Source organism: Cyrtonyx montezumae, unplaced genomic scaffold (assembly GCF_038088225.1).
Source record: "Cyrtonyx montezumae isolate F1298 unplaced genomic scaffold, pur_monq_1.0 scaffold_3, whole genome shotgun sequence".
Taxonomy (NCBI): Eukaryota; Metazoa; Chordata; class Aves; order Galliformes; family Odontophoridae; genus Cyrtonyx; species Cyrtonyx montezumae.
In genome coordinates, this window is record NW_027072034.1 from 111868372 (window position 1) to 111883725 (window position 15354).

The 15354-nt window shown below is 52.5% G+C and overlaps 1 protein-coding gene across 1 annotated transcript; it reads left to right on the forward strand.

Moving 5' to 3' along the window:
- Positions 1-4469: 4469 nt before the first annotated feature.
- Positions 4470-13618, forward strand: SOX10 (SRY-box transcription factor 10). Its single transcript, XM_065742987.1, has 4 exons — positions 4470-4580; positions 5650-6078; positions 10654-10919; positions 11125-13618. The coding sequence occupies exons 2-4, from the start codon at positions 5669-5671 to the stop codon at positions 11832-11834; spliced, it is 1386 nt and encodes a 461-aa protein (XP_065599059.1). The 5' UTR covers positions 4470-4580; positions 5650-5668; the 3' UTR covers positions 11835-13618.
- The last annotated feature ends 1736 nt before the right edge of the window (positions 13619-15354 follow it).

The following is a 15354-nucleotide window of genomic DNA, read 5'->3' on the forward strand; positions in this document are numbered from 1 at the left end:
TCCCATCTATTTCATGGTCATGGTGATGAAGTGTGAGCGGGCCTCATGACATTTCCACATCAAAGGGGATGTGCAGTGCTCACTGAGGAGACTGGACACACTATATCTTCTGGGGCAGGGGGATTTCCAGCAGGTGCCAATCATCCCTCAGGTCCTCATCCTTCCCATCTTTGGGTTCTCTGGTCCTTCTCCTTTCTTTCTCTCTCCTGAATGAGGGGATAGAGTAAATCCATTTAGATCTCCCTATAGCATGGCTTTGAGAGGCTGAGGACCCACGTTTCCAACAGGAGGGCTTCTTCCATTCTCCACCCTCCACCCTCTACCCTCCATTCTCTGTCCTCCACCCTCTACCCACCTTCCATCCTCCATTCCCCAATCTCCATCTTTCACTCTCCATCCTCTGTCTTCTACCCTCTGTTCTCTACCCTCCACCCTCCTCTTCCTCACCACCTGCCTCTCCGCTCCATCCACAGTGGGACCAGCAAGCTTACCTCTCAGCGAGGATGCCTGTGAGGACGCTTATCCCACATAAGAGCAGGGGAGAGATGAGGTCTCAGTTTCACCATCCCCTCTCTACCCCACACCAGATGCCAACCCTTGCCCACAGAAGGCTGGAAGGACAAGACACCCAGACCCCCACCCTCACCCTGAGACCCACGTACCCCGTGCGCCCACCTCCACGGGACAGGGTGCTCTCTCTGCTGCTCCCAGCCCGGGTCTCCTCTCCCGTCCTCGGGTCTGAGGCGAGCTGGGCTCTCTGAAAAACCTTTTTATGTGCGCGCGCGCGCGTGTGCGTGAATCACATGATGGCTGTTCACCTGTATCCCGAACAAAGGCAGCGCACTGTTTGAGGCCCAAACAAGCAAGCAGGCAAGGGGAAGGAGGGGGGTGCCAGGAAAACTGAAGGGGCTGTTGAGAGAGCGGGTGCGCGCGGGAGAAAATCCTTATCAAACTCCCAATTCATGGGTCTCCCTTTCCCTCAGCACACTGCCTGTATTGTTTGCCCGTTGTGTGTGTGTTTTTTCTGGTGTCTGCCCTGACCCCCCCATTCCCAGCTCTGACGCTGTTTTGCTCTATGGAAAGGTTTCATGGGGAACCCCTCCCATTTTCCCAGGCAGTCCTGGGACAATACCAGTGCTGTGCCCCCAGGCTGGGCACAGGACAAAAGCTGGCCCTGTCTCTCAGATGGGAAGCTTGCTGGGGTGCAACCATGCCAGGCTTTTTGGGGTCCTTCACCCGCCAGTGGCTAAGAACAGGCACCAAAACTTCCCAGTGGACATCCTCTAGCCCTTTTTTTCCCCCTCCAAGCTATTATCTGTGTTTCTTCTCATTCCTTTCCTTTAGACAGAACTCTCACCTCTTACTCCTCCCTCCCAACAGGTGCAATCATCCAGCAACATCCCTCCCCAGCAAACTCAGTGGAGGTTGTCCTTGATGTCCCACCAACATGGTCTTCACATTGAGACCCTGCTGAGCTGGGTGCTGCTCCTGTGATGATACTTCATCTGCAAAAGACTGCCTCTTTTTTTATGGGCCTACCCAATACTTGGAGCACCTCATCCACACAGTAATATAAGCTTAAATTAAGGGGTTGAAATCTGCTATATGAGAATTTCCCAGATCCAGTCATAAGGAAGCCTTGAACTGAAGAAGTCATGCCATCCCAGTGATCCCTAAAACAAGAAATTTCTCCTCTCCTCTCCTCTCCTCTCCTCTCCTCTCCTCTCCTCTCCTCTCCTCTCCTCTCCTCTCCTCTCCTCTCCTCTCCTCTCCTCTCCTCTCCTCTCCTCTCCTCTCCTCTCCTCTCCTCTCCTCTCCTCTCCTCTCCTCTCCTCTCCTCTCCTCTCCTCTCCTCTCCTCTCCTCTCCTCTCCTCTCCTCTCCTCTCCTCTCCTCTCCTCTCCTCTCCTCTCCTCTCCTCTCCTCTCCTCTCCTCTCCTCTCCTCTCCTCTCCTCTCCTCTCCTCTCCTCTCCTCTCCTCTCCTCTCCTCTCCCCCTCCCTCTCCCCCTCCCTCTCCCCCTCCATTCTCCCCCTCCATTCTCCCCCTCCATTCTCCCCCTCCCCCTCCCCTCCCCCTCCCCTCCCCTCCCCCTCCCCTCTCCCTCCCCCTCCCCCTCCCCTCCCCCTCCCCTCCCCCTCCCCTCCCCCTCCCCTCCCCCTCCCCTCCCCCTCCCCTCCCCTCCCCCTCCCCTCTCCCTCCCCCTCCCCCTCCCCTCCCCCTCCCCTCCCCCTCCCCTCCCCCTCCCCTCCCCCTCCCCTCCCCCTCCCCTCCCCTCCCCCTCCCCTCCCTCTCCCTCTCCCTCTCCCTCTCCTCCCTATTTGTGTCTTTTTGCCTCAGCTGAACAGAAACATCACATCTCTCCCCATTGCCATAGAAGCATGTTCTTCCACAGCTTGCTCATCTATCTCTCTGTTTTCATAGCTCTCTTTCTTTTCAGTTGGTAGGTGGGGGATCAGACATCCTTCTGCTCACCTAGACCCTGGGGACATGGATCTGAGCTCTACCACTCACTATCTTGCTGGAGTTAAGCACAGGCCCATTCTCTCCATAGATGCCATGGGCCCAGTGGCTTCCTTGATTCTGCATCCAGTGGGCCGTGGTCATCTGGCTTGGAAGCTGGGATCTCTCTTGGTGGGAGGAACTGTCCCATTCTGTAAGGATTGAGGCTCACCAGCTGCTGCTTTGGTCAAAGAAGCACGGCACTGATGCTGGATTCTGAGTGCGTTAGCTCAGATATTCAGTACCATCCTTGAGACTGGTTCCCGTATGTTTATAGGTTCATAGGTTCATAGGTTCATAAGGTTGGAAAGGACCTACAAGATCATCTAGTCCAACCATCCTCCTATCACCATCCCTACCCACTGAACTACTAAATCAAATCCCTTGGCACTTCATCTAAACGCTTCTTGAACAGCGCTAGGGATGGTGCCTCAACCACCTCCCTAGGCAGGCCATTCCAGTGCCTGACCACTCTTTCAGAGAAAAAATGTTTCCTCAGGTCTAATCTAAATCTTCCCCGGCACAACTTGTGGCCATTCCCTCTCGTCCTGTCATTATTTATCAGGGAGAAGAGGCCCACCCCCTCCTCACCACAACCCCCCTTCAGGAAGTGGTAGAGTGCAATAAGGTCTCCTCTGAGCCTCCTCTTCTCCAGACTGAACAATCCCAGCTCCCTCAGCCACTCCTCATAAGACTTGTTTCAAGTGGTGCCAGCCAGGGTTCTTCTGGGGTATTACACAGAATCATAGAATCATAGAAACCTCTAAGATCACCTGGTCCAGCTATGAACCCACCCCCACCATGCCCGCTGACCACATCCTCAGTGCCACAACCACACGGTTCTGGAACACCACCAGTGACAGTGACCCCAGTACCTCCCTGGCCAGCACCATTATTCCTACCATAAAGATTCTGGAGAGTGAAGATCTGCTACAAAAGCTGAAAATGTTTTTGAAATCCTTTGAACTTTGTTCACTGGGTTACTGTCATTCACCTTCTTCCATTTTCTTGCTACATACCTTCAGGTTGGCTCTCCAGCAAAGGGCTGGGGCAGCAGCTAGGTCTGTCTCCTTGTTGGCTCAGGAGAATCTGGCAACATGGTCAGAATTTCATAGGTGATCTCTCATGGTTACAGGACCGGAGTTGCAATTTCTCATCCCCAGTGAGAAGGGAAAGTGAAGAAGCCAACAAGTGCATGCTAGAAATTGGAAGAATTGGTGGGAACATTCTAACCTGCTGTGTGATTAGAACCTGTATGTGCTCCAGTGTATGAGCGGCAAGGAGTGAATGACTATGAGACAGTCCTCATCAGAAGACCTCATATTTGCCTTCGGGAGCAATCCAACACATCCAAGGAAGTGCAGCCTCTTTATCTTGGTGAGAACCCACAGAGATGGAGATATTGCAAGGACCCCACTTTTAGGGTACAAGAGTCCTAAGTGGGTTCAAGCTAGCATGACCCACCCTGCAGAGTGCTGCTCTTCTGGATCTAATGTCCTCCATCCTCAGGATGCTCCTGACCTCTTGCATCCCCTTCTCCACACTCAGGATGTTCTCTTTTTGCATGATCCTAGGCCAGCTTGTTGCAGTGCACTGGTGTCCCCACCAGACAACATTATGGGGATCAGGGACATGTTGGAGATATGGAGACCATAAGAGCATCGGTGGCGGCAGGGGGAAGGAAGGGGAACTCAGCCCTGGGTTGCACCACCTCATATCCCTCTCTGTGCCCAGCAACCCCAATCCCCTGGGGCTGAGCTTGCTATCCCCACTGGGGAAAAGCGGGGAACACCAATTTGGGGTGGGGGGCTGCAGCATCCCCTCCCCACCCGTTCTGACTGTGCCCTGGCTCTGAGCAATGCTTGGCTCCACCTTCCACCCTTCCCTCCCCCGGTGCTAAGCAGCAAAGCCAGCGAGAGGCATCCAGCCGGGGCATTAGTAAAAACCAAGCCTCCCTCCAGGAATGGCACTTGCCTGAGCACCTCCCCGGCAGCACGCCCCGCAGCCGGAGGGAGAACAGGGGGCACTGGGACAGGATCCTCAGCCTTCACAGGGTTTGCTGCCCGCACCAGCCAGCAATGTAAGTTTTCCTACCTGAGCTCACTGGCACGCACATTTATTTTTCCTACTTTCTGCCACTTTTTCAATTTCCCAGGCAAGGATGCATGTCATCCCCTGAAAGCGGGGCGACAGCAGCCTTTGCTCTGCATTGATTTTTGCAGCTAAAAGAGGGGCATGCTTTTCTGTAGCCTCCTATTTTTTCTTTTTTTCCTCCTTTGAACTTCTGCCCAGGAGATGGGGGGGGGGGGGGGGGGGGGGGGGGGCGCGTAATTTTTAGAGCATTTCTTTTTCAATCAGTGGACAGTGATGCTGTGGCAGGGACTTACAGAGGTGACTGCAGAGAGTGAGAGAGGAGGGGTGCACAGGGCAGGCAGCTCAGGTCCTGGGCTTCTCTCCAAGTTGGTGTGTATGTTTGCATCTGCATATGTAGGTGCGTATGTGTACTTATACGCACATTTATATGTACATACACAAGAATGAGTTTGGGGATGCGAAGCAGATGCAATTTAGGTCTTTGCTCTAGGCGCAGCAAGCAGCAGCCAGGCAGTGGGGGTGTCACAGAGGCACTTTCTCCTACTGCCCCTAGGGCTCTGGAGGTAGCCAGGAGATGGGAGATCTGTTCCTTTGGTTTATCCCCAAGCAGACAGAATGCTCTATGCTCCCTTCTGTGGTGTCCCCAGAACCCCTTATCCTGCCATGGTCTAGAGCGGTTGCAGGCATGGGTTGATGGTTGGACTACATAAAGTTAGTGGTCACTCCAACCTGAATGATTCTATGATTCCTTGGCACAGCTGGGCAGCTGCCACAGTCCCCTCTGCACATGCCAGTTTGGGACATTTGCAGAGAGATAAGAGCTCACGATGGGTCAGGGCCCTGACCCATCCCCACCCCCATCGATCACGGGTTTTGCGGTGTGCACGGCAATTGCTTTGCTTGCGCTTTTATCAAGCAGCCCCTGTCTCGTGGTCTGCTCTTTGGAGAGTGTGGAGTCCCAGTCAGATTTGGTAGTTGCTTTTCCTTTTCTCTCTTTTCCTCCTTCTTTCCTCCTTTCTTTCCTTTGTTTTTCTCTTCCTTCCTTCCCTCCCCAGTGAGAAGAAGGAAGTGACCATGGCTGATGACCAAGATCTGTCAGAGGTAGAGATGAGCCCAGTGGGTTCTGAAGACCACCACTGCCTCTCACCGGGACCATCCATGGCGTCAGACAACTCTCCGCACCTCGCCGGCTCTGGGAATGGGGAGATGGGCAAGGTCAAGAAGGAGCAGCAAGATTCGGAGGCGGACGATGACAAGTTCCCTGTCTGCATCCGTGAAGCGGTCAGCCAGGTGCTGAGTGGCTATGACTGGACCCTGGTACCCATGCCTGTTCGGGTCAATGGAAGTAACAAGAGCAAACCCCACGTCAAGAGGCCCATGAATGCCTTCATGGTCTGGGCGCAGGCTGCCCGGAGGAAATTGGCTGACCAGTACCCGCACCTCCACAACGCCGAGCTCAGTAAGACCTTGGGGAAGCTCTGGAGGTAAGAGTGGGCGCGTGAAGGTGTCCTGGTGGTCAGGAGAAAGTATGGAGATGGGATAGGATGGAAGGAGTGTCTCATATGCCAGCTGCTTCCTCGCTGGGAGATGCCGACGGGAGGCATCTAGGAGAATGGGGAAGAGTTCTACACCCTGTATATGTAGTGAGAGCTTCATTGGCAGAACTCACCTCCATCCCAAGTGGAGCCCACACTTTGCTTTTTCACCTGTTTCCCTCTGATTTTCCCTGTTGTTCCCAACAAAGACACTTATCCTGATCCTCTCCTACTTGATGAGATCTTGTCTCCTTGGCTCACCCTCTGCTGGGCAAAGTTATGCATGGACAGAACCTGGTCTGAGCCTTTTCAACTTTAATTCACTTTTGGTTGCCCCAGGACTGTTTGACCTTGGGTCCCAAGCCAGCAGGGTTTATTTTCTGAGCAGTGCCAAGGAGGATGGTCTGGTAAAGGGAGCTAGGGGCTGATTCCCCTCCCATCCTTCCCGAGGTGGTCCTGCTATTGACAGGCTGTGTACGTGCAGTGAGGCCATCAGTTGGGAGGAATGGACAAAGAGAGATCCTGCTATGTTGTGGCTCATGGGTGCCATGCTGGCCAAGCCACTTTGTCCTCATGGGGCTGTCTATAACAATAATACCATTGCCCTGTTACACTTCCCGCTGCTAGCCCCCCACACTGTCACCCCCTTGCCTTGCATCAACCAACATACATCACAGCCATCAGCCTCATGTGAAGGGGCTCTCTCATTCCCTCCTCTGCCCTAGTGGCACTGTATGAGAGGAAGCCCTCAGCCTCTGATGGGCCACAAGACATTTTTTGCAAAACATGCCCTGACCAGCAGGTCTCTTCCTGACTCCAAACCTTATGGTTCACAAGGGAGAACTGGGCCCTCAGGCATTGTTTTCTCCGTGTGCTGCATTCACTTCTTTGCTCCAACCCACCAATGTGTGCTATAACCTGAGCAAAGGGATTTCTTTAGATGGTCAGAGGCAGATGTCTCCTCTGATGCCCTTTCACTCCATCCTGCTTAGATCACCGCTTTCTTTCCTTTCCTCTACCCCATCTGCTGCTCCATCCTTGGGCTCTGCCACCAGCCTCTAGCCTCAAGCTAGGCTTGGACCCATCGTTCTCAGGCCTGGACCACACTTTCCCCTTAAGCCTGGTAGCCCACTAGTTCACTCTATCCCTCCCAGCATCTGTTGTCCCCACCAGGCACAGCCATCCCCTACTAGCCACACCTTGGTGTCCTCTTCCATTTGTTTATTTATGAATCTATCATCTTCTTCACACTTTGCCCCCAGTGTCTCTGCTTGCCAGCAGTAGTGTAGTCGGGTTGTCCTCCAATTGTGTTCCTGTACCCTGAAGGTATAACATCTATATATCGGTGTGCGTGACAAATTCTATTTCCACAAATATTGCTGTGAGCTTATACAATGTAGGGGCTGTGTTAGCAGTGCAGAGAATGAGAGCTGGTGAGCACAGAGGCTGCCTGCAGACCTTTAAACCAAGTGCCTAGTGATTGGCGATTGGTAGGGATGGCAGAGGCTGGAAAATCTTCTTAAAGGCTGGTCCAGTATTCTGGTACCATGCCTATCACATCCCTGCCACATGGACAAACCTCTCCCAGGGAGGTTGAAGGGAAAGGAGTTAGGGGAAGAAGGGCAATTGTCCCCCACCCTCTCTCCTTGCCTTCCCCCTGCACTGATTTGACTTATGAGCAGATTTGTGAGAAGGGAGCTGGCAGGGACAAGGGAATGTCAGGGACAGCTGGTGGCCCCTCCAGCTCTGTGCCACTGTCATGCTCTCCATGGGCCCCAAAAGGCTGCAAGAGTTGTCCCGGTGGCTGTGGTATTCAAGTGCTGGAGTGGGGGTTATGGTCCCATCCACTTCCCCCAGTCTGCCCGCTTGAGATGCAACAGATACAGATGAAGAAGTGAATGTACTAAAATGGAGGGTGAGGGAAAGGGGGGGAGGAGGAGAAGAGAGGGTTTCCATTCTTGATGAAAGCTCGCTTTGGTTGTCTTCCTTCCCTGAGGCAGGTTGGGAGCAGCTCTCAAATGGAGGCTGGCTGCTGAAAATGTTGGTGTGATGTGACTCTAAGCCAATGTGCCAGCCAGCAACAACTCTGGGGCCAAAACCGGGCAGGAGTTGGGAAGAAGGGGACAGTGGGGCTGTAGGGAGGGGCATGGAGAGCCGATGAAGAGACCTTTGTATGAGAGTGGCAGCTCCCTCATTTCCTGCACCTCACCAAGGCAAAACGCCAGGGATGGGGTCATGCCCATGAGCTCTGGGGCTGTGGACGTGTAGGACCAACCATCCCTGGCCATGCACCAGGAGATCCCATCCCCACCGGCCTGACTCATCGGCAGCTGAGCCCTGGGATAGGATCAGGCTGTGGCAGCACGGCACAATGCCAGGTGGTGAAAGAGAAAGAGGAGAAAGGCAGGAGGGAAGACTTTGACTCCTCTTTCTCCTCCCAAAGTGGGGTTCTTGGTCCCAGGCTGGGTGGAGATGGCTGCGTTAAGCCCCATGAGGGCTTTGCTCTGTGATCCATAAGTTCTCTGCCCATGCGAGATTCCTTTGCATTATCGATGGGAGAGTGCGGGGGGCAGGGGGGGAGGGCAGGAAGCAAGTGAAATCCAAATCCCCCAAATCTCCTGGCCTTTGCCTGCTCGCACCAGTTTCACTTTGCTAAAGCCGATTTGAGCTCTGATCCTAGTGAGAGGGAGGAGGGAGCAGGCAGGCTGGGGAAGGAGAAGACAAAGGCACAGGGAGTGGACTTCCCGCTGTCCTGCTGGTGGCACTGCCAGCAGGCTGCTGGCCAGGAGAGAGGAGGTGAGAGGACCAGGCAGCAACAGAGGGCAGGGAGCTGGCTCCAGTGCAGACCCGAGTGACTCTGTTTCCAGGAGGCAGATATGGAAGGCTGAGCTCTGGTCTCTACTGCTTGTCTCCTCTGTCCAACATCCAGCCTCCTCCTCCAAGGGGTACCTATGTAAAATGAGACCTTCCATTTCCAACCATCTAATTAGTTTTGCTACTAACTGTGTTGGGAGTGTAGAGAAGCTTGAGCCCAAGCTTCCTTGTAGTGAAGTGTTCTAAGAATCCGGTTCGCCTCCATTCTCTCCTTTCATAGAATCATAAAATACTCTGAGTTGGAAGGGACCATTGAGTCCAACTGCAGGCTCCACACAGAACCACCCAAAAATTAGACCATCTGTCTGAGAGCATTGTACTCCAGTAAGATTGGTGCTGTGAGCACTGACCTGGGGAACCTGTTCCAGGGCCCGACCACCTTCTGGTGAGCAGCCTTTTCCTGATACCAGCCTGACTGTCCCTTCTTCATCTCCCGTGGAGAAGGGTTGTTCTCAAGAATGAGGTGAGATTGCCTCCCAGTCCTTGATGCCTAGGACAGGCTGTCCTTTAGACACCATGGAGAGCAGAGTGGAGCAGCACTGGCAGAGGGATTAGAGCCCTCCTGGAGCCGTGAGCATGGTGAAGGGTGGTGGGAGGGGAACAGAAAAGCTGGTGCTGGATTCACGGTGGCTGAGTTGCTTTAAGCTGCAGGATTAAGGCTGTGGAGGAATGCAGTGTGCGGCCGTGACCTTCTCAGGCTGCCTGGAGTGAACCCAGGTCAGCACCATAATGGGCTGCAGACCGCCACACATCTTCCAGCTGATGGGCAGAGGGTGCTCAAAAACCAGCCTCCGATGAACCCTTTGATCCTCCTCTGCAACTCCACCTGCATACTCCTCCTTTCTTACCTTCAGTTTTTCAGGTCTGTCCAGGCCTTTTTGTCTACAACAGTGCTTACAGTTGAGCAGAATAAGTTACTTTTAAAGCTAAAGGCTTCAGCGGTACCATGATGCTGGCTCATCCCCATCCCCAGGCAATTCTTTTGTTGGGAGGAAAAAGAGGCGGGCAGCTCATAAATGGAAAATATTTTGCTGTTTATGAGCCCAGCAGTAGCTGAGATGGGTCCCTTCTGAGGGCACTGCTCTCTGACCAGAAGCAGGATGACTTTGAGTCACAAGTATATTTGAGAGGAAAATGATAAAATTAAACTGAAGTGTTTCCAAGTGGGAATCTGTTAGAGCCTTGAGCAATGAAGTTGCTCTCTGAGCCGTCATGCCTGTGTGTTGCATGGTTTCTTTGGAGATTCTATCTTACTCAGAGTAGCTCATGATCAGGCAGGAGTACAGAGAAGGACCTCACATTCGTATGTCTTTTATCCAGAGACCAAGGTTCATCTATTACTACAAGGCACAGTGACATAGAAGTTGATTTTTTACAGTAAGAAGAGCCAGATATTTGTGCTTCAGCCTATGGCTGCCAACACCAGTCACTACCATTTTTGCTCAGTAGAGCCTTAAAGTTTCCTTTGGGGTTGAAACCAAAAGATAAGTGAGGCTGTTGAGCATAATGGGAAAGGGTGACCCAGCACTGGCACTGACCACGATGGCCGGATTTATATGCATTGTCCCACAATGCTGCATATCAGGATTCTTTTTCTGATGTACCTGCCCCTCTCCTTCCCCCTCTTTTTTTACCATCTTGACCCTGAAGGCTGCTGAATGAAAGCGATAAGCGTCCCTTTATCGAAGAGGCAGAGCGGCTGAGGATGCAGCACAAGAAGGATCACCCCGACTACAAGTACCAGCCACGGAGGCGGAAAAATGGCAAGGCCACGCAGGGCGAGGGCGAGGGCCAGGTGGAGGGGGAGGCTGGCGGGGCCGCTGCTATCCAGGCTCACTACAAGAACGCCCACCTGGACCACAGGCATCCTGGGGAAGGGTCGCCCATGTCAGATGGGCACCCGGAGCACTCTTCAGGTGAGTTTCCACAGCTCTGTGAACCAACTGGTAGGTGACAAACAGCCGGGAAGCTCAGGGAAACAAGCAATCAGCTTTGGGATATGTCTCACATTGCTCATGACTTACTGGGAGGAGCAGATATGATGTGTGCTGCTGCCCAGGTGTAAAGCAGTAACTCACTTCTTGTCTCTCTCTCCTCCTCAAAATGTTTTTCACGCTGCAGGTCAGAGCCACGGCCCTCCCACTCCTCCCACCACCCCTAAGACCGAGCTGCAGGCAGGCAAAGCCGACTCCAAGAGAGAAGGGCGTTCCCTAGGGGAAGGGGGAAAGCCACACATTGACTTTGGCAACGTGGACATCGGGGAGATCAGCCATGAAGTGATGTCCAACATGGAGACCTTTGACGTCAACGAATTCGACCAGTACCTGCCACCCAACGGACACGCCGGCCACCCTGGCCATGTTGGGGGCTACGCGGCGGCCGCTGGCTATGGCCTTGGGAGCGCCCTGGCTGCGGCCAGCGGACACTCAGCCTGGATCTCCAAGCAGCACGGAGTCTCCTTGTCTGCCACCACATCACCAGTGGTGGACTCCAAGGCCCAGGTGAAAACGGAGGGGTCTGCCCCTGGAGGCCATTACACGGATCAGCCCTCCACCTCCCAGATAGCTTACACATCCCTGAGTCTGCCCCACTACGGTTCGGCCTTCCCCTCCATCTCCAGGCCCCAGTTTGACTATCCTGATCACCAGCCCTCAGGACCCTACTACAGCCACTCCAGCCAAGCCTCCGGCCTCTACTCTGCCTTCTCCTATATGGGACCTTCCCAGCGTCCTCTTTACACTGCCATCTCTGACCCTGCACCCTCTGTGCCACAGTCCCATAGTCCCACACATTGGGAACAGCCTGTGTATACGACTCTCTCCAGACCATAGGGAAAGGGGAACAGTGACCAAAGCAGCGACGGAAAGGCTCCGAAGAATCAGCACAGGCAGAAGAGCCTCCGAACTCCGAGGTCACTCAGTGCCACCATCCAGCCACCAGAACCCACTGAGTATCTGGAAGTGCCTTTCTTGACCCCGGCTATCGCTGGCTCACTCGCCTACAGGAAGGTTTTTCGTCCTTTCGCCCTGTACCGATTTCACGCAGGCCACACAACTGGCTTGCAACACCTTATTGGCCTTCTAGATGAGGAAGACTCAAGACATGGAGTGACGGGTCCGTGGTGGGCTACGTTGTGCGCACCCTGGACTGTAAGAAGAGAGAGACTGTCCTTTCCTTCCCCTCCCCAACCTCCTCCAGTGAATTAGCAAGTGTTTCTAAAAGGCCACCATGGCCAACTCTTTGTCAGCTGCTGCGGGTGAAGGGTGCTTGCTCAGCCTTGGTGAATACGTCATGGGAGGAGTAGGGAGGATGGTATGGCCGGCTTCCTTGCATCAGTGTTGTGCAGCAGTCCTGCCTAAGATTCACACATGCATGAATCTTGATCCCTGCTGGAAGACCAACTTACGCTTGCTTCCCTGCTGATTTCCACAGCTGCACGCTAGCTTTTCTCCCCGCCTCTTCCCTCTGCCCCATCTGTTTAATCCCACACTCCTTCCTGCGTGGATTTTTTAAGGCTTGACTGAACAACGTGGAGGACTCAGGAACTGCACTGTCAGTCTCAGCCTTTCTCATATCATAACCTGTATGTGTGTATGCATGCTCGTGTAAGGAGTTGAGGAGAGGTGTGGAAGGATCTGTGGATCATTCAGGTGCTGTGGGTGAATCCTCCTTTCTTACAATTTCATTTCTATCGTTCACTTGTGTCTCAGATTTCTGGCATCTCAGTCCTTCCCAATCTCTTCAGTATCCTAACAAACTCTCAGCAGAACAGGTCCTTGCTCCTCCAGCATTTCACTGTGTCTGCTGAAAATGCGAAGGCACCAAGAAAGCTACTATGCACTTGCCAACACCCAGATGTGGTTCCAATATTCCAGTACTCACTTTGAACCCTCCTCCAAACTCAGGCTGATGGGGTGTACAGCGCTGCTCGTTTGTTCATCACATTACCACAATCTGTCAGCACCTCCCTCCTCCTTTCACTCAGGATGGAAAGATATCCCTGTGGATTTAAACAAGGTAGAAATGCACCCAATATTGGATGACTACAAAGAAAATAACCCCACTTATGTGCAGAAGAACTCATCTTCACCTCTGGGTTCCAAGCTGGAAACAAGCAGCTTTTGCAATCAGATCAACCCCTTTTGTTCAGCCCATCTCCTGAGGACAGCCTGCTTAATTCTCCTTTGTCACCTCCAGGACTGGGTGGTGTGTTCTGCCAGGGAGAGAACTGGCAAAGAAGCTGCTGCAGGAAAAAGTGACTCCTGACAACTGATCGCAGAGATGCGTTGTGGGACCTTCTAACGGGTAATTCAGTCTAGAAAGATAAAACACTTCGACCGAACGTGGACTGCAATCCGTGCCACTGTTTCCCTCTGTTGATATGATGTCAGATGCCTTTCCCACCTCCCTTAGCTATGGATGACCTCTCCTCGTGGTGTCTCAAGAGATCATGTAGAATGTCTGATCCCTGTACGCATGTAACCTGTTTGAGCCCTGTCCTCTTATTTATGCAAGTAGCACCTTCCTCCCCCTGCTCCCTTTCCCCAGTCTCTATGCTGTCCTAGCATCATTAACTCTGCATTAAACATATGGAATAATAAACTTAAAAGTTTCATTTCCTTGTCTCCGGATTTTTTTCACCACTTTCCTGAAAGTCTCTGATTTTTCCTCTCCATCACTCCGTCACGCATCACCACAACACTGCACAGATCCCATGCATGGCTCTCCTTGGCCCAGCACTGAGAGAACACAACCACAACTCCAACTGGCTTACTGTGCTCCTTCATGGGGATGAAATTCATCTCCTGTTCATAAACCAGCTCCAGCCATTTCTTACATGGGTTGCTGTTCCTAAGCTAAAACTCAGCCCATGCCATGAAGAAGAGCACTGCTTCGCTCAATAATTTCTTAGCTTCATTATTAATTATCTACAGAATAGGAGAGCAGAGTTTTTCCTTTCGGTTCCTCATCTCCACATTGCTGTAAGGTAGTCATAAAAACCTTCCCCACATCTAGAAAATGATGTATTTTAGAAAGCAACCATTTCCTTTTGGAAGCAACCATTAGTATCTTCGTAGAAACTCAACTCCTCTTGTTTTTCCACACATACTGTAGTCAAGAACTGAGGTATGTAAGCTAGTTGTTGAAAGCAAGCATGTTGGTCAGTCAGATCCTATGAGACTATCTCAAGAGCTGTGCAAAGAAAATGTGCAGTGGGTATCGGCCTGCTTGAGAACATCTCTCAAGGCCAATGGGAACAAGGTAGGATTATGCTGAACAAAAAAAGAATAGGCTCCAAGGCTTCAAAGCAGAAGCATGATCTCTTCCATGAGTTTGTGATCACTGAACACTTAATGGTTGGGTAGAATATGCTGGAGGTCTAGGAAATGCAGAGCATTCAGCACACTTCGGATGAGGTCCTTACAGGGCCAATGACATCTAAAACCAGTGATGCCAATCTAAACAGTTCTGTGCAAAATAGGACTGTGATCACTCAATGGAGAGGAGAAATCTCTACCCCAAACTATGGGCTGTGGGAAAGGTCCGGGACTATTGCACTGCTGAGCAGCTTCATGTGGAGACCTAAGGGAAGCCATGGCAGAGCTAGGGTAGGAGAGCTGATCACAGAGGTGGAAGAGAAAAGGACCACAGTGTGGTTGAATAGAGAACTGGGAAAAGAGTACTTAACCATACACATGTACCCTTCTACACTTTTTCAAACAAATAAAGGGAGTGGGCTCCACATCAACTGTTCTCCAGTGGAAGTGGACAACTCCTCTCAACCAAGAGTGCCCCCACAAGTAGAGCACCGCTGGTAACAGAGGGGTTAACCACTCCTCCCTCAGCCTAGCAGGAGCTGGCCCAGCATCCTTCCCTATCCCTTTAATCGTATCTGATACAGATGCAAGGCTGGGGAGGGGAGGCGGGCAGGGAACAAAGAAGCTATTTAAAAAAAAAAGAAAAAAAAAAGGACAAGAAAACGACCCCCGCGCTCCATGGCGGACGCCAGAACGATTGCACAAAGGCACCATTTCAGGGCTGAAATTTCACCACACCAACGTGATTAAAGGATTCCACGGAGGGTGAGGGGAGAAGGCTGAAGGCCACAGTGCTGCAAATTAACCTTTTCTTGGTAAGGATGGCCTGGATCAGGAAGCACTCGTGTTCCTTGGGGTCAACCCCCTTCCCACACCTGCATGCATCTCCATATTCCCTCAGAACTTTTTTGTCCAGGGACCCATTTAGCTCTTGCATTCTTGCTTCCCCCACCTGTGCACAATGCATCGCTGCACAGACCATCAAAGGAAGGGTGGATGGGGGTGTGCTCTTATGGGGAGCACTAAGAGGAGG